This window comes from Mauremys reevesii, linkage group 13 (assembly GCF_016161935.1).
Source record: "Mauremys reevesii isolate NIE-2019 linkage group 13, ASM1616193v1, whole genome shotgun sequence".
In the NCBI taxonomy this organism is placed as follows: Eukaryota; Metazoa; Chordata; order Testudines; family Geoemydidae; genus Mauremys; species Mauremys reevesii.
Genome location: NC_052635.1, coordinates 40,953,203 through 40,971,525, shown reverse-complemented (window position 1 = coordinate 40,971,525; position 18,323 = coordinate 40,953,203). Strand labels below are relative to the sequence as shown.

General features: G+C 40.1%; 1 protein-coding gene across 16 annotated transcripts in view; it reads right to left on the bottom strand.

Annotated features, from left to right (window-relative positions):
* Positions 1–18,323, bottom strand: part of CDH4 (cadherin 4) — an 823,907-nt gene that overhangs the window by 313,166 nt on the left and 492,418 nt on the right. Inside the window, exons 1-2 of one of the 16 annotated variants that reach the window (XM_039498110.1) lie at positions 12,801–12,860; positions 3,298–3,438 (exon numbers count right to left, since the gene is read on the bottom strand). The exons of 13 other annotated variants lie outside the window; for them this stretch is intronic. Coding sequence is in view for 1 of the 3 variants with exons in the window: in XM_039498107.1 (XP_039354041.1) it covers positions 3,188–3,209 (22 nt within the window). In the remaining 2 variants the exon portion in view is untranslated. Of the gene's footprint in view, positions 1–3,187; positions 3,273–3,297; positions 3,439–4,143; positions 4,183–12,800; positions 12,861–18,323 lie in introns of those variants that run through there. 2 more of the 16 variants (XM_039498111.1, XM_039498107.1) reach the window with 2 other exon arrangements.

Here is an 18,323-nt window from a genome sequence, read left to right as displayed (position 1 = left end):
TCTAGAATGGAAAATCCCACACTGCAGTGAATGTGCCAGAGAAGCTCACTGGTAAGATTGACAGGTAGCCTACAATATCATTTCTCCCCCATGTTTTCATTTCTGATAATGGGGTGAATGTGGTGAGTGCTATTAAGGCTGAGGACTTGCTCTACCAGCCATGTTTTACAAAAGGCTTAATCAGGGCATCCATGATTTTTCAGGCAAACACAATCATGCAGGAACCTCTGCCACATTTAAATTAGTAGGGTGTGTGTATCTTGCTTACTAGCTGCACAAAACTGAGCTACTGACAATTCTGTATGAAAAATCCCACATTTTGGAGAAATACAGTTCCATAACAGCACCTCAAGGCTTGTACGATGTATATATAATAGGTTGAGCCTTACTCCTGGATACAAACATATGATCTCTGGATTCCGATTCAAATCAAAATTTTGCGGCTAGGACCATCTCTAGATCAACTGAATATCCCACAAACCAGGAATTCTGTGGTAGTTCTTGAACTCAGGTCACTCTCCCAAGAATTAATTCTTATAATATGCAAACCTATTACTGTATTTTACATTCACGTCTCTCAAAGGCTAGAAGTGGGGTGATTACATTTGATTCAGAGACCCAAAATGAAGAACAGAGACTAAGACCTAACAGGATCTGGGATTAATCTCTTAGCATAAATAAGAGTTTCTGTAATCTCAATTTGATGAATCAACAGTTCTAATGTAAATAATTCACACAGTAAAAGAGAGGGAACATCAGTCCCCAGTTAAAAAAAGAATAGATAAGGGGTGCAGAAGGATAAGGAATTGGCAGCAGATAGACTTTAGATGTTCACATTGTGCAGCCATAAATCAACATGGAGAAAACTGCCCTTGTGTTTGATCACTTGCAATGGTACTTCATTGTTTCTTATTTAGCCAACCATTCGGTTTCATTTGCAAAGGGCAGTGGCAGAAGGGTAGAACAAAAAAGAACCCCTGTATCAGATACATTGTGGCTCCTCTTTATTTCCACCAGCCCCCAATTTCTTATTTATGATTTCTATAACAGTAGCACATGAAGGCTCCAAATTGAGATCAGAGCCCCATTGTGCTAAATATTATACTCCAACATAGTAAGAAACAGTCCCTGACCTGAAAAGTTTACAATCTAAATAGATAAAAGGTGGGAGAAAGGAATTTTATTTTACAAATGGGAAAAGGAGTCATAGATTCATTTGATTTGCGAAAGGTCACATGGGAAGCTTGTGGAAGAGATTGGAATTTAACCCTGATTTCCTGAGGTCCAGTCCTATACATTGACCACAGGTCCAGCTGTCTCTATTTTCCAAAGTTTATCTAACTTTTTACTATATTCTGCACATCGGCATAGCGATCAATACTAAGTTTTTTAGTATTGTATATTACATTTAAATAGCCTTTCAAACGGAAGGATCCAAAAGCCCTTTGTATTCCAAAACATTTGATGTATACACAAAGTAAAAAAAAAAAAAAGGATCACTGCTCACACAACTGAAATGCAGCCACCTCTGTGATAAAATGTAGCAGCTGTATAACCATGCAATGCAAACTAAAATAAAATTTTAAAAATTAAAAGTTTAAGCCAGGAATTAAAGGAGAAGATTGCACTGAGCTGAAACTATGGTAAGAATTTAGATAACAGAGTGCAGAATATAATTACACGAGTTGGAATCTGGCCAGCAGGCATGAACATTTTTTTCAGTGTTTTCCGTTTAACTGTTATTAATTTATTTTCTTATAAATGTTATTACAAAAATCATTAAAAAAGGAAGAGACTTTTGTTAAACTATGAGATCTAAACAACTGAAAAACATGTGAATATGTTATACCAAGAGAATTCTGTAGAATGTGCAAAAGGTCACATATTATTGAGTGTTGTGTTTTTTTTTTTAAGTAAACACAAAGTCCAATAACCAATCACTGACTGTCACATGTTGCTCAGACTGATTTGTTCAGACTCGTTTTTTCCTCTGTATGTTTAGTAAAATCTGTAACTACCTTTGACTTCAAGGGATTTTGGATCAGACCCTATGTGCTTAGTTCATTTGGGAGCTTAATTTATGAATCCTCCTGTCTGCACTTTCTTGCAATGCTATTTTATTTTTTCCAGTAACTCAACATACTGCTTCAGTTCAAGAACTATACTTCTGTACTCAAAGGCTCATCTTTCATTGGGACATAAAAGTACCCCATACAACCTGATGTAACCTCTTGTCCCCCTCTGTGCAGGTGTAATTAATTATATTTTCCTGTGGATCTCCTGATTCTAGAAGTATCATTATAGAACAACACAAAGCTATATCTCCCTCTTCAAGCTAATTGCACCACCTCTCTAATGTTCTTGGCTCATATCATTTTAGGTACAGAGAGACTGCACCTGGAGTTTGAACAGAGATCTCCTTGGTAGTAGTTTCTGGCTTTCACTTTAGGCCACTGCACTAATACTGTAATGCAAAATTTTTTTGCTCTAAATGTAATGTTAAGTTTTGACCACCCTGTTGGTAACTGGTCATGCAGCAGACTGAATTTGATACAGGCTTCATGGCATTGCTTCCTACATTTGTCTAGCTTTAACTCATGAGCCAATGGATGTGTGGATCATTTCAGTGAAAAAAAGTAAAAGATGGCTGCATTATTTTTCCTGGGATCTGTTTTGAACTGATTTAGATATTCTTTTACTATTATTTTTAAGTGCACAATTTCTTTCTGTCACATAGAAAATGAGAGTCCTTCTCATTCTTTACACTGGACCAAATTCTGAAGTCCTTTCTTCGTGATCCTCGTATCAGTGATTTTACTCATTTTTAGAAATTGCTTTTTCTAAATACAGTGCAACAGGTCCACCCTTCTAAAAGCCTGCATTTGCATGCAAAACCCCAATGCTTGTGCCCTTAAGTGGCCACACAAGCTCACAATAATCCATTTTACCCTTGCAACATACATGCTTGAACCACCTTTAGCGGTTTTGTAATGCTGTTTGCTGCTGCAATTGTACAGTACTTTGATATATATGAATGGCACTTTATAAATCAGCAAATAAGAACATATCTGTATGATGAGCAACATGAAATATGTTATTGATGTTGCTCAGGTTCTCCTAGTAGCTTTCACATTTTCCATTCATGTGGTGGCCTTGCTAATATATGCCCCCTCTGTCCCAAGGTTACCTGTCCATTTAAAGAATTCCATTGCTTAAAAGATAAGCAGGAAGGATTGCTCTCCATGATCCCAGTTTTTAGGGTCTGTCAGCAGAATGTCCTCATGGCCCACTTCTCACCTTTCCTCCTGGATATATATATGAAAGACCTCGAATGCCACCAGCATGCTCAGGCAATTCAATCAACTTGCTTTCAGGGTTATACTTTCACACAGACGTGAAATCAGGGGAACAAGCCTGGAATTTGTGTGATGTCAGCACCTGATAAAAAAAGAGGCTGTTTTGGTGGTGGGTCTCTTCCCCTTCCTCATCATCTTCATGAGTTCTCATTCTTCCTGCATTCTCACCGAAGAACATAACAGAAGGCAGAATGGGCCCGACCCAGTTCCCAATGACATCCAAATGACTGAATTCAGTGGGAGTGGGATCTGGCTGTGAGTGGCTTTTCTTACTTTTTGCCAGTAGCCCCATGGGAATTCCAACCTGGTCAGGTAATGCCAACTGTCTGGGACCAAATGCACCCCTGTATTCACACTCTACACACTATTATAATAACCTTTGTACAATATATGTCTTGTGAGGTATCATTTGAAAACTAACAACTCACTGGTCAATAATATCATGGCAAAACGTATGCAACAATATTACATGTGAAGTTATGAACATAAGCTGAAATCATGACAGAAGTGTATTTACAGGTCTGTTTCTCAAAGACAAAGGACAAGCTGACGCCTGACCAGGTGTCATCAAAGCTGATGGGCCATCACCTATCAAGTAGACATTTTCTGGCAAGGAAAAGGGGCAGGAACAAACAGGTCTGCATCTTGGCAAACAACTTAACAAACCTCCCCGCACCAGACTCCCTGGCTCCTTGCTCTCAGCTGGAAAGAACTCTATCTAGAGGCCACTCTCAGGAAGATGCATTTCAAAGGGTGACTGAATTATAAGAATGAGGGGCAAACACACCCCAAGTTGTCTCTCCTCCATCCATCTCCCTCTTTGTACCTAAGACGACAAAAGAAAGAGTCATGGGATTTTGGGCGAGGGGTCCTGACCTGAAAAGTTTGGTCAGTATTGCTGTCAGAAGGACGTGGTAAGGACTTTTACTTTGTATCGAGTATAGGTGGTTAAGTTAGGCACTAGGAAGCATTTTAGCTTTATTTTTCTGGTAACCATTTCTAACTTTTATGCCTCATTACTTGTACTCACTTAAAATCTCTCTCTTTGTAGTTAAATAAACTTGTTGTATCCTTTAATTGAAACTAATCCAGTGTTTTTAAGTTAAATTGTCTGAGTAGCAAGTTGTTGTGTATTGTCCCCTTAAAGGGACAACAGACCTAATATCTCCGGATTGCCCAGGAGAGGGCTGGACAGTACAGAACATACATTTTGGGGGGGGCAAATCAGGGACTGGGAGTATGTTGGAATCACCCTGCAGAAGTAACCCAGGCTGGTAAAAGCCAGAGTGTAAGCCAAGTGAGCGATCCAGGTTTGGAGCTACTGCAGCAAGGCATTACAGGGCAGGTGATGACACAGTCCCCAGAATGTCACACTGACCCATACTAATTTAGCTAATACTGTTCACTGTGCTCCAAAAGTAATTAATTGTACTTGGAACCAAAGTCATAAGCTAAGTTATTATTTCACTGGGCTATCTTGCCTTCCCTTCACTTTATTTCTGGTTTCTATCTTTACAGCCATATAGCCATAATCATGCACAAGTGCCCAGTTACTGCAGCTCGCTGAGGCTGCTTTTCATCCCCCTTAAAATGGTTGTTGATTTCTGCTAATTCAGAGCTGAACTATAAAATATTAAGAAGTTATTAGTTAAAATATAGAACTGAGAGTCTCTGAAAATAGACCAATCCTTTAGCCACAGCTTTCACTGCTCTTCATACATTAATCAATGGTTCATATTTAATTAATTAGCGCCACGTTCACTTGGTGATGAAAGAATTTCTATGAATAGGAAAATATCTGAATATGAAAACCCAGCTACCAGACTGTTCTAAAGAGTCTCTCCCACTGACTTACATGTGATAATGGATGTCTCTTCTTTATATTATTTGGCATTTTGAGCTGCTTTTTTTCCAAGGGGAAACGAAAAGCATCTTTTTTCCAGCTAGCTAAGAAATAACAAACTCTTCCTGTAGAAAAGCCACCTGCCTGTGCTGGTAATAGTTGATTTATTTGGATACACTTGTGGATGCGCTCTAAACGTATCAGCACTGATTAAAAAAAAATTAGAATTTTTACTCAACCAAATCTTACCTTCTCAAAAGAGTACTCAGTTCTAAAATTATTGAATATTTGCCAATTAAAGTGCCAAGCCATGGAGTTTATTTAAAAAAAAAAACATGTCTATATGCCATGAAATAAACATTTCTCTGGCTGAGCAAAGTAAGTTTAATCTCAAGAGTCTGTCAGCTATTTTAAGGTCTTCTCCCTCTCCCTGCAACACGAGGGCTAAGTTCAGCTCTGTTGAGTACCACTTACTCACGTGAGTCATCGCATTGACTTTAACAGGTCTGTTTGCATGAGTTAAGTGCTACTCCGTGTAACCGCCACTGGGTTCCCAGCCGCTAGCTGCTCTTCTCAAAGCTGAGTTCTTCGTGTAACACAAAAATAAAAACCACCACAGAGCTATTTGTCAGACAGAGAAAGGGAAGAACACCATGTGCTAAGGGTGATATATGTAAGGAAGAGAAGCAAAGGTGCCTCCATGATAAGGCAGCCTGCTCCCCAACTCCTCTAACATCCCTCAGTACAGGGATGTATTTTCCAAAACACTAAAAAAATAGTAGTAGCTAGGACAACTAGGGCACATGCTGGGAGAGAAAGGACAGTTATAACATCCCCTCCTTCAGGTATCAGTGCTAATGCTTCCCAAGGGACCCAGAAGCATCTTCTGTTAAGACTTAGGAAGTTAATAGATCATCATAAACTGATTTGTTGAGGACTGAGCTTTCAGTATCGACCTCATTTGTTTTCTAGGGATTTGCCCTCAAGCTCTCTCTTATGTCAGCTTTATACTTATAGTTGTAACTCTGTGTAGTAATAGCCTTTATTTTCTTAACTAGAAGATATAGGAAGGTTTATAGAAACTGTTAAGGAATTTCATTCAGACTAAATGTGCCATAATATTGGAATATTTTTAAAGACTATAAGGGCAACAGTTTAAAAGATTATTTTTAAAAACAATTATTATAGAGGGAAAGATAGTAAAGTTTTTACTTTAAATCCCACCATCACTTCTAATGTAAATTAGATTAAAGTAGATGTGTGAGGTGGGGTACTTTGTAAATGTTTGTGGGCTACGGAAGAGGGCAAGGCTACTAAAAATTCTCAGATTAAGTTGTATGTTACTGCAGTGAGAAAGCAGTTGTCTATAACCCACCTTAAGTCTACATTTTTGGTTTGGAAATTCAGAGTTTGAAGACACAGAGTTAGAGTTCCAATAAATCTCTAGCTTTATAAAGAAAAAATATATAAGTCCTTTAAGTAAGTCAGAAAGGAATAATATGTTTTGGCAAGCAAACCAGTTTAGCAAGCTAATTGCTGTATGTTATTTTTTTCAGGGACTATTTTTGAAAAGGTGGCTTTCATCACCAAGTACCCCTGAGAAATGTCTAATGTGACTGATTAGTACTGCAAATGCTGGCCTTTGAGATCCATTGATTCCCTGTGATTACTTAGGGATCTTGCCATTCCCTAATTTTTGTGTACAAGGTACAAGAGTTTAAAAAATGTTCAGAAACCAGTAAACATCTGAGTAGGCTAAAATGGTTTTAGGTGAAATTGAGATACATAGCTCTCTCTTCCCACCAGCTCTCCCAAAGTTTTCCATCCAACATGATAACACATCCCATATTCCTTTAGGAAGATACTGACTTCAGAAAAGATTTAAGTTTGCTTGGCTAAAGTAACTGACCTAACAGCTGAACAGTACAAAGATGATGCTGGATAAGTGTGGACCTTTCCAACCACAGTAGGGCTGCCATCTTTCTAATGGCTGGTAACCGGATCCCTGAGGCCCCGCCCCTGCTCCACCTCTCCTTCAAAGCCTTGTCCCCTGGCTCTCCCTCCCAAGGCCCCGCACCTGCTTTGCCTCTTCCCCTAAGATTAAAAAAAAAAACCAGACATCAGGGCTTGTCAAATGGCACCGAGACACACAAGCTGAAACCCAGAGTGCTCAGGTAAAAACCGAAAGTGTGGCAACCCTAAACCAAAACCTGATTCTGACATTTTAAAAACAACCCCAAGTTACTGAGAGAGAAAAAAAGAACTTATACCTCTCTGAAGATTCACTACAAGATCCTTTCCTTTAGCTTGGCAAAATAAATAGGAAAGAGCAGACCAGGCCAGGAACATAGTTCCTTTCATGTGATGCAGATGAACTGCCCACCAGCTTTGTTTCACTTTGATATATTAACTGTAACATATTATTTATTGGTTAATGTTTGTAAAGTGCTTTGAAGATTAAAAGCATTATATTATAGGTTTGGGATTTTTCAAAAACACAATTTTTCTAAGAAGTTAGTTAACAAACCCTGGTTTCTTCACACAAAGGACTCATCTACGCCATGTGCTAATCCACATCAGAGGAGTGTAAATTCTAGTATGTGCTAGGATGTCACGCTCTAACTGACCCATGTGGACCCTGCTGGAGCACACCAGAAGTTCACTGGCATGTGTTAATGCAGCACTGTTTGAAGACTGTTGAAAAAACTTGGCACTAAGGTATTACATGGGCATGGCCTGTGTGGGTGTGAAGGGTGGAAAATTTTCACCCAGCAAATGGAGAGCAGGAACAGGCACATTCATGTGCAGCCGGGCAATGGTCACTATTACCATGTGTCAGAGATGTAGTAGAAATTCACCTGCCATTTCGTTAGCTGGCAATTCCCCTTTCATCATCCCATGGAGAAAGCTGCAGTGGAAAAGCGCCTCTGCAGGATACAACAGCGGCAGAGACCCTTTGCTAAGCAGCATCTCTGCTGAATCGTGAACACTGTACATCCTCAGACACGTGGCTGACGTCTGACCCGTATTTTTCGGTACATATTAAAGACAGAGTTGTCCACTTGATAGAGCAGGGGGCTGGGAGTCAGGACACCCAGATATGAGCTCTGAGATCTCAGATGAGAGTTGCTTCAGCAGTGAATCACATTATTAATGTAGTAAAGGCTATTATAGTATAAAATACCATTCATTCCTTTTTTCAAGCGTTTACACTTCAATTAACAGTGATTTTTCTTTTACTACAGTATAGTGGAAACTGCAAGGCTCAAAGTATCTCACCAGGACACAAAGAAAATAATAAAACACAAAAAATTATATACAGCCATAGTGAGAAATCCATTAATTCAGGGAGACATAAGATGTTAAATTACCACACCAGTAGATAATGCCACTGGTTATTATCAATAGCCTCTTGAGAAACTGCCTATGCTACTGTTAGATTAGGATGGCACAAAATGCACATTATATATTTTAGACACTTTACAGTCTGGATCATAATTGTACTGATTACCCCAAGTGTGGTAGGGGTCAGCTAGCTGTATTATAAATTAATGTTGATCTAGCATATTCAATTCATTGCTTTTGATGAACTCCATGAACACTTGCCAAATTTTATAGAAGGTAGCAAATCTACTTAGAAATGTGCTGTGTGTCTATAATTTTTTCTGATAGTAACAACATTCTATATCCACAATCCATTCTTAAGCAATGGCCAGCTTAACTTCAAACACATTACAAGAAGCAGACCTTTTTTTCCGTTTCTATCAGTGGAGCCAGACACGATGGTGTCAATGACATTAGAGGGGAAAGCAGACGCTGCAATCAACTTTATGCTGATGTTGATTTCTTTATCAGAAAATCTAAGGAATTGCTTCAGTATCTAGCAAAGTGGGTCATCAAACCCAGTGTGATATTTGGATTACATTAGAGTATACAGAAGAAAGTGGCATCTGTGGAAGGGAAAGTAGTCAGCTGAAGAACTGGAAATTAAGAGGCAAAAAAGAGGGACAGGTTTTTTCCTAGCTGTACTTACGAGACTGAAGACTATTTGGAGACAGTAGCCACTACACGTGATTGATGAGTATAGCTATGATCACAGGTCCCATAAATCAGAATATAAAAATTAAAATCTGTATAGAAGTCCTACTGAAAATATCATGGACACATGCCATTCCCTTTCCCATTCCTTCTGAGTTAATCAACAATGTGGTTGAAAGCCTCCTCCAGTGTGGCTTGAAGTGGGATACATGGCAATAGCTTGGAACTGGAAGGGAAGTACTTCCTGGATGTTTCACTCCCTTTAAGACATGGGAGGGGCAGGAATAGCTCACTGGTTTGAGCACTGGCCTACTAAACCCAGGGTTGTGAGTTCAATCCTTGAGGGGGCCACTTAGGGATCTGGAGCAAAATCAGTACTTGGTCCTGCTAGTGAAGGCAGGGGGCTGGACTGGATGACCTCTCAGGGTCCCTTCCAGCTCTATGAGACAGGTGTATCTCCATTTACTGTCCTGTTCCTCTGAACTCTCCTGTTCTGCCAAGTTCATGGGATGCTATGGCTGTCCAAAGAACAGCCTCATAGTCCTCTGAATCCATCCTGTGCTTGTTCTCTCAGTATGTGGTCTCAGACCCTGACAGCTGGCTCTCCTTCCAGGAGTATGCAAATTTCCTTCAGCTGTGTTGCCCTGCTTTAGCTTTGCCTCTTCTCAGCAGACTGTGTTGTTCATAGTTGCATATATTCCCAGGCCAGAAGGGACCATTGCAATCACCTAGTTTGACCTCCCGTATAACACAGACCATAGAACTTCCCCAAAATAACTCCTAGAGCAGAGCTTTTAGAAAAACATCTTGATATAAAATTGGTCAGCAATGGAAAATCCATCACAACTCTTGGTAAATTGTTGCAATGGTTAATTAATGACTGTAAAAAATGTACACCTTATTTCCAGTCTGAATTTTTCTAGTTTCAGCTTCCAGCCATTGGATTGTGTTATACCTATCTCTATAGATTGAAGAAGTTATCAAATATTTGTTCCCAATGTAGGTACTTATAAACCCCTTAACCTTCTGTTAAGCCAAATAGATCAAGCTCTTTGAGTCTATCACTAGAAGGCATGTTTTCTAATTCTTTAATTTTTCTAGTGGCTCTTCTCTGAACCCGCTCCAATTTACCAACATCCTTTTTGAATTGTAGGATGGACACAGTATTTCAGCAGTGGACACACCAGTGGCAAACATAGAGGTAAAATAACCTCTGTACTACTACTCAAGATTCCCCTTTTTATGCATCCCAGGATCATGTTAGCTCTTTTGGTCACAGCATCATCCTGGAAGTGCATGTTCAGCTGATCATGCACCACAGCCCCCAAATCTTTTTCAGGGTTACTACTTCTCAGGATAGAGTCCCCCCACCCTGTAAGTATGGCCTACATTCTTTATTCCAAGATGTATATATTTAACCATATTAAAAACACATATTGTTTGCTTGCACCAAGTTTACCAAGCAATCCAGATTGTTCTGAATTAGTGACCTGTCCTACCACTCCCCCAATTTTTCGGTTGCCTACAAACTTTATCAGTGATGATTTTATGTTTTCTTCAAGGACACTGATAAAAATATGAAATAGTGTTTGGCCACAAAATGATCCCTGTGGGACCACATTGGAAACAGATCCACTGAATGACCATTTCCCATTTACAATTCTATTTTGAGACCTATCAGTTAGCCAGTTTTTAATTCATTTAATATGTGCCACGTGAATTTTGTATAATTCTAGTTTTTAATCAAGAAGTCATGCAGTACCAACAAAATGCCTTACAGAAGTCTAAATATGTTATGTCAACACTCTTACCTTTATCAACCAAATTTGTAATCTCAATCTAGTTAGTTTGGCAGGATTTATTTGCTATAAACCCAAGTTAATTTGCATTAATTACATTACCTTCCTTTAATTCTTTATTAATTGAGTTCTGTATCAGCCATTCCCTGCCCAGGACCAATGTCATTACCCGAGTTATCCAAAATACTCTTCTTAAATACCGGCACAAGATTACCTTTCTTCCAGTCTTCTGGAATTTCCCCAATGCACCAACGTTTATTGAATATCAACATTAGCAGTTCAGGAAGCTCCTCAGCCAGCTCTTTTAAAACTCTGGGCAAGTTATCTGGGCCTGATGATTTAAAAATGTCTACCACTATAGCTTCTTTTTAACATCCTCCAGAGATGTTAGTGGAAAGAAAAGAGTGTGATTACCATGATATGAAATGACTGCATCATCTGCCTTTTCCCTAATACAGAACAGATAGTGATTGAACACTTCTGCCTTTTCTGCATTGTTATTGATAATTTTAATATTTCCATCAGATAATTGTCAGGATTCCATTTGTTCCTAATATATTTTAAAAACTGCTTCTTGTCCTTAACTCTGCTGGCCACACATTTCTCCCTGTGTCCCTTTGCTTCCCTTATCAGTTGTGACCTGCTGTGCTTAGTTGGGGCCTCCAAGGATGATGAATCAAAGGAGGAATTCCTGAAATCATCTGTGTGTATGTGTGTTTCTGTGACTAAAGCCTTACTTAGTCACTAAGGTTCCTGGATGGACTCAGAGGGACAGAAAATGGCAAATGCACCTTCCTTCTTCATTTCTTAGGAAATATAAAGGAAGATTTCCCCCTTTCCCCCCTTTTTTTCCCTTTCAGCTGGAGCATTTGTCCTTAGAGATGTGGAAAATGGGACTCAGGGATCCTTCTAAGGCTTTTTCTGCGAAAACGAGATCTCTTTGTGCCCTGTGACTCAGTGGTTCAGCAGACTGGATTATTCAGTGGTAACTAAGACTGACTTTAGTTCAGCTTGGTCCATGATGAATACTATACTTCACTTAACCAGGCACAGTCAGGATGTCCTGTTCCTCAGTGTGTTGAGCACTTACCCCTTTCCTACAGCTTTATCAGTGTGGCCTGGCTGATGAAAGAAAATATTTTCGGCCTTTTTGGCAGAATGTGAGTCCCCTCACATTCCATTTTACCTCTCCAGGAGCCCTTTTATTAGCTAGAAAACTCATCGTTTGAAGTACAGGATAATCAGTTTAAAACAAAGAGAAGGCAGCAGAGGCCAAACTATGCGTAGAGAATTTGTAATATCCATTAGACCAGCTTACCACAAAATGAAGGGCTGGAAGACCCTATTTATATTGGAGACAAGCTACCACAGAGAGCTGGGGGGAGGGAAGTTTTAAGAATGGCAATAAATGCAACACATACTGTATTCATTATCTCTACATTTCTTTTTCATCATTTGCTATCCTTTCTTTTCATTATAAAAATACATTTGCATAGAAACCAGCCCTTAGGTTGCCTCCAGGTACTCTAGGTAGTAAGGTTTTATCACACAATTCTAACTAGAGCTAGTTGACTAATATTAGTTGAATTGCGTATTTCTTGAATAATATTTTATGGATTAAATATGTTTTTGAATTCAAAATTTCATCCATTATTTAGTAATCTGGAAGGCTCTAGCTCAAACACAGGTCACAAACAGATATATCCCTATCCAAGCTGGTCAGAAAAGACAAACTAAAAACCTACTAGCAAGAAATATATTTACACATGATTGCAGCTAGCACGGTTCTGATCCTAGTAGCAGCAAGGATCAAAGGGTTTATATGATCTTTCAGCATATTCCGCACAGAATGTTCTCATACCTCTGTTTGAGACATCATAATACCCGTTGTCACAGCAGCCAATGAATATGTCACAAAAAAGGAGAATGATGATTTAGTGAGGCAAGTCTAGCAGGAACAGTTGAACTCTTAGGAAATACAAATATTGCTCTTTTGCAGACATCCATTGAAATCAGAGATGAGATTAAGCTTTATGGTTTAAAATATATACGTGTGTGTGTGTGTGAGAATGATAGCGAGAAAGTAACTGAGCACATGGCACAAATTTGGCTTGTCTCTACTAGTAATAAAATATTAATAGAGGAAAAAAAATTTCAGAAATATACCTAGCTAAGAATCCCAGGGGAATTGTTAATCTTCTGGTTCATGTAAGGCTCATGCAACCAATAGTGATGGGTTTAGAAGGGCCTGGGATACAGACATGAAGGGAAAATTCACAAATAATTACAAAAAGTTGGCCCTAATGATTTATTTTTAATAGTACGGCTGCTATTCCTAGCATATTAATAAATAACAGAGTATGAATAATTAACCCTTCAAACTTCTCTCCTGAGCACTAGACAGGAGACCGGGGTTCCACTCTTGTCACAAGGCTGGTGGGTGACCTTGGGCAGGACATTTGCATCTCTGTGACTCTGTTTTCCCTTCTGTGAAACAGTGATCATGATACTGACCTCTTTGAGAAAGTGTTTTGAGATCTACTGATGAAAACAGCCGCGTATTATTACTGGTCTCGGAGCCATCCACTGTAAACCGGCGAAATGAACCAATTGGCTCAGCAATAGGAAGTAGAAGTCAGTTTTTCTCCTCAAAGTTTTATTCTTGAGAGTGTGTTGCTTGAAGAATGTAGGGCCAAAATTTCAAAAGAGCTCAACACCCAACAGCTGCCAATTTAGGCAACTAATAAGTGCTGGATTTTCAAACAAACTTGCAGCAGTTCCCATCATTCTCAGTGAGAACACTTTTGAAAACCTGGTAATTTCTTTTAGGAGCCTAAACAGGAGTTGAGCTTCTTCTGAAAATCCATTGCCAATTGTGGCTGTTGAACATTTTTGAAAACATGGAGCAACATGTCCTTATATTTAAAAAAAAGAAAAACACCCCCTAGTTTGGAGAGAAAACCAGCTGTGCGACAAATGAGCATGGACCTCTACCTTCTCAAAAGCCATCCTCTGCCTCCTTTAACAATTTTATACCATTTCCTGTTCACACTCAGAAAGCCTAATTAGAACTTCCGTTCTCTTTCTGCCACTCCACTCTGCCCTGTAACACCTATGTGAAATCTAAGCAAGGAGTTAACACCTTGCTTGCTTGAAAACAATAACCTCCGGATCATGTTACAAGAACAGAGGTCCAAAGTAAAATGTCTGTCCCTTCCAGAAAGCACAGTAGTAGAAGGCCATGGAGTGAAATGCTTTGCTTTGTAAGGACTGTAAACATTTCATTAGCTGCCTTCTCAAAAGCAGTGCTACTGGGAATGCGTAATTCTGAGAGGGAAAAGGAGTGAAGACAATATTAAGACAAACATTAATTAGAAAAAAATTAAACAAAGACACAAGAGCAAGGTAGGACTTTTACCTGTACAGTCTACAGAAGCGAGCAGCACATTTTATGCCAGGGGGAGGCAACCTATGGCATGCGTGCCAAAGGTGGCATGCGAGCTGATTTTCAGTGGCACTCACACTGCCCAGGTGCTGGCCACTGTTCCGGGGGGCTCTGCATTTTAATTTAATTTTAAATGAAGGTTCTTAAACATTTTAAAAACCTTATTTACTTTTCGTACTACTATAGTTTAGTTATATATTATAGACTTAGAGAAAGAGACCTTCTAAAAACGTTAAAATGTATTACTGGCACGCAAAACCTTAAATTAGAGTGAATCAATGAAGACTCGGCACAGCACTTCTGAAAGGTTGCCGACCCCTGCCTTATGCCCTTGAGTATCTGTACCACATAGCTCCCCCTTATTTCTGCTCTGACTAGAAAGGGTTTTATCATGGAATGGAATCTAGTCTGATGAAGAAGTCTAACATTCAGTCTTCTCCTTGGCGGACAGAATGTATGAGAGTCCAGGCATGTGTGAATATTTGAGGCTGTCAGCAAAACTTGCTATTACTCTGACAGACACCCTGTGCAGCCTTCAAAATTCCTTCAGTCGATTCTCGTCTGTCAGACTGAAAAATAACCTACGCTGGTTCAAAGCTACTCGCTCCCGTCCTTTTTAAACATAAAAATAATAAAAAACAAAGGTAAGACTGCACATTTCCAAATGGTGCAGTCTCTCTCCACGGTGCTCTGTGATGCTGAGGACTTATTTTAAGCCTGTTTATCTTACAGATCGCTATCTGAAAAATGCTACACATAAATCCGAATGAAGGGAATAACTTTTTCTACAAGTATTTGTATTATTGCAGTCCACTGCTGCTGTTTGTGCTACAGCTGCAGGCGTACTTCAGCATGGCAATAGCAGTAGATTTTAGGTGCCTTTATAGGATACCACTGCTAACAGTAATCTGTTGATTTTCCTCCCTGTGTTGACCATCTTTCTGGGGGGACAGGAGGCGTTCTTTTTTGTTGTGGATGCATGTATATATAATTATCAAAGAAGCACTTAATGTTCACTAAGACAGATTACATCACTGAACAATTCATTTTCTACCAATGTAACCTGGTATGACTGGGCCTTTCGGTAGTAATTGAATCCAGTCTACTGCTGTCAAAACAGAGAATTTATGAATAATAAATTGATTGTAGCCAACAAAGCTAAGTTTGAGATGGCAGGATACGTCAAGGAATCAGAGGAAATTTAAGAACACAATAAAGATTAATTTAGAATCAAACCTGTAATGCTTCCACAATGGACAGTAAAAGCAAGTAAAGCTCTCACTCTTCTCTAACATAATCTATAGTGTCTCAAGGTAAATAAGCTTTTGGCTAAAATAGGGCAGCAAAAACTTATCTATAAAGTGTGTATGCTAATGTAATACAAAATGTATAAGTACGCTAGGAACATTTTGGTCTAGAATGAGACGCAATTCAAGCTTTCATAACCAATTTCACTTTAATGTACATGTATCTTCACGGGGAAAAAATACCAGGTACTAACAGGCTCTTTAAGCCAGCAGACAAAGGCATAGCAAGAACCACTAGCTGGAAGTGAAAGCCAGACACATTCAAATGAAACAAGGCACACATTTTTAACAGTGAAGGTGACTGTAGAATCATAGAAATGAAAGGCTGGAAGGGACCATCCCCCTGTGCTGAGGCAGGACGAAGTAAACCTAGATCATCCCTGACAGGTGTTTGTTTAACCTGTTCTTAAAAATCTCCAATGACTGGGATTCCACACCCTCACTTGGTAGCCTGTGGAGCCTTTGATTAACCATGAGAACAAACTACCAAGAGAAGTGGTGGATCCTCCATCTCTTCATGTCTCAAATCCAGACAGGATGCCTTGCTGAAAGATGTACTTTGGTCACACACAACTTATGGGGTTCCATACAGGAGTACCTGGGTGAAATTCTACGGCTTGTGTTATACAGGAGGTCAGACTACATGATTGAATAGTCCCTTCCAGCCTTAAAATCTATAAATATATTAGCCAAACTGGGCTCCTTTGAGCAGAGGTCCCCAAACTGTGGGACATCCCCCCACTAGGGGGAGTAGAGGAAAGTTCAGGGAGGTGTGGGTGGGGCCCGGGCCAGCCCCCACGGGGATTTGGGAGGGAGTGCCACCCAGCTCTGCTCCTGGCTTCGACCCTGGCTGCCGGCCTCCCACTCCCTGCTGGCCATGCGCCCAGGGGTCTGGCTGCTGGCCTCAGCCTCGGCACTGCTCCCACCCCTGCCTCCAGCTGTGGCCCTAGCCTTGGCCTCCTTACCCCGTCTGTGTCCCCGCCACTCCTGGAGCTGCAGCTCTGATCCCAGCTGTGGGGGAGGGGGACACTGACAAGGGTGGGGGGGAGGAGGGGGGAGGTAAAAAGTTTGAGGACCACTGCCTTTAAAAAACCCAGCCCAGATTCTGCAGTACAGCTGCTGGCACAAGATCTTAACAACGACATAGCTTAGCGATTGTATGATTGCCCTAATGTAAATGAATCCTCCACTAGTGTAGGACCATTATATCTTCCAGCTCCTATGCCATCCCCTCTCTCCTGCTCCCAATGAATTGGGCATGGCTGAAGCTCTCTTCTGTCTGACTGCCGCAATAAGCACTAAATGATCACATCTGAGCCAGTTAATGCATCGGTACTGAACAGAGATCTATGGGTTTGCTACCTGGACTGTGTTAGCTCAGTGAGTTGCTGAGAAGTATCTATTTCTGGAGCCCTTGTGAGTTCAGTACTGGGTGAACTGGTGTTTTTTCAGTGTCTCTTTGACAGCTGTAGTATTTATTTTAGTACGGTCAGTTCTATAAGGCTATACTTATTCAAACCTCTAACTCTTGACACTGCTTTTGTCACACACTAGCCAAAATCCCTGCATGCAGCCCCTAAGGTTAAACAAGAGGAATGGCATACATGGACTGAGGGCAGTGCATGGCCTTATATCTTAATGGTACCCAGGAGGCCAATGGGAGGGTTAGACAAAATATGCATTAGCAACATATTACCTAGGTTTCACAAGAAGCTGTCCTCCCCTGGACTGAGAAGCAGAAAAAGGGATCAAGCCCTGTCTTTTCTAGTTAGTCATTAACAACTGGTCAATTATTCTACTTTTAAATTAAAGGGGATAAATGAAACTCAATTTAAAGCAGTAGATAAACCTTAAAAATTGATAGCTGTCTCCAATTCATCTTTCACTTAAAAAAGAAAGATCAAGTCAACTCTATGCTCAGGATACTGAATCTACTCCTACACCAGAAAATCAGAAAACAGTGCACTGAAGTCAATGGACTTACACAGATTTAAAGTAGGTGTAAGTGAAGGGGGGAAAATTGCACCCCAGCATAGAGATAACACCACACATTGGCTTTGAATACTATTCATTTTTTAATTTGGGGAAATTTTGTCTAATTTCTCCAAGCATGGTGCAACAGGCACACCTGCAAAAATGCGCAGTCATTCACTATGTCTGCAAAACTCTGTCTTTGCGCATACAAACTTGGTAACTGCACATGTTAATGAATGCAATCATAAATTTTGTTGGCAACACTGTCAGAAGCTTTGTAAAGCTTTGGCCCTATGTTATGAAGCAGCAGATGCTTGTAATACAGACATGAAATGGCTGCTGCAAGACAGCAAAGTCACCACTTCCCCATGTTTGTTTTCTGGATTATCCTGAGAACACAGATGAAAAGATACGGCTCTCTTCTGGTAGGCCCAGTCCTGTGAGTTATGGGAACCTTGTCTCTCTCACTGAGTGCACTCAGCACTTTGGGGGCCATATGAAAGCTGGGACTGAGAAGGCGGGTGGGCCTATGTCTCTCTTCTCTAATTTGAGAAGTTCAAG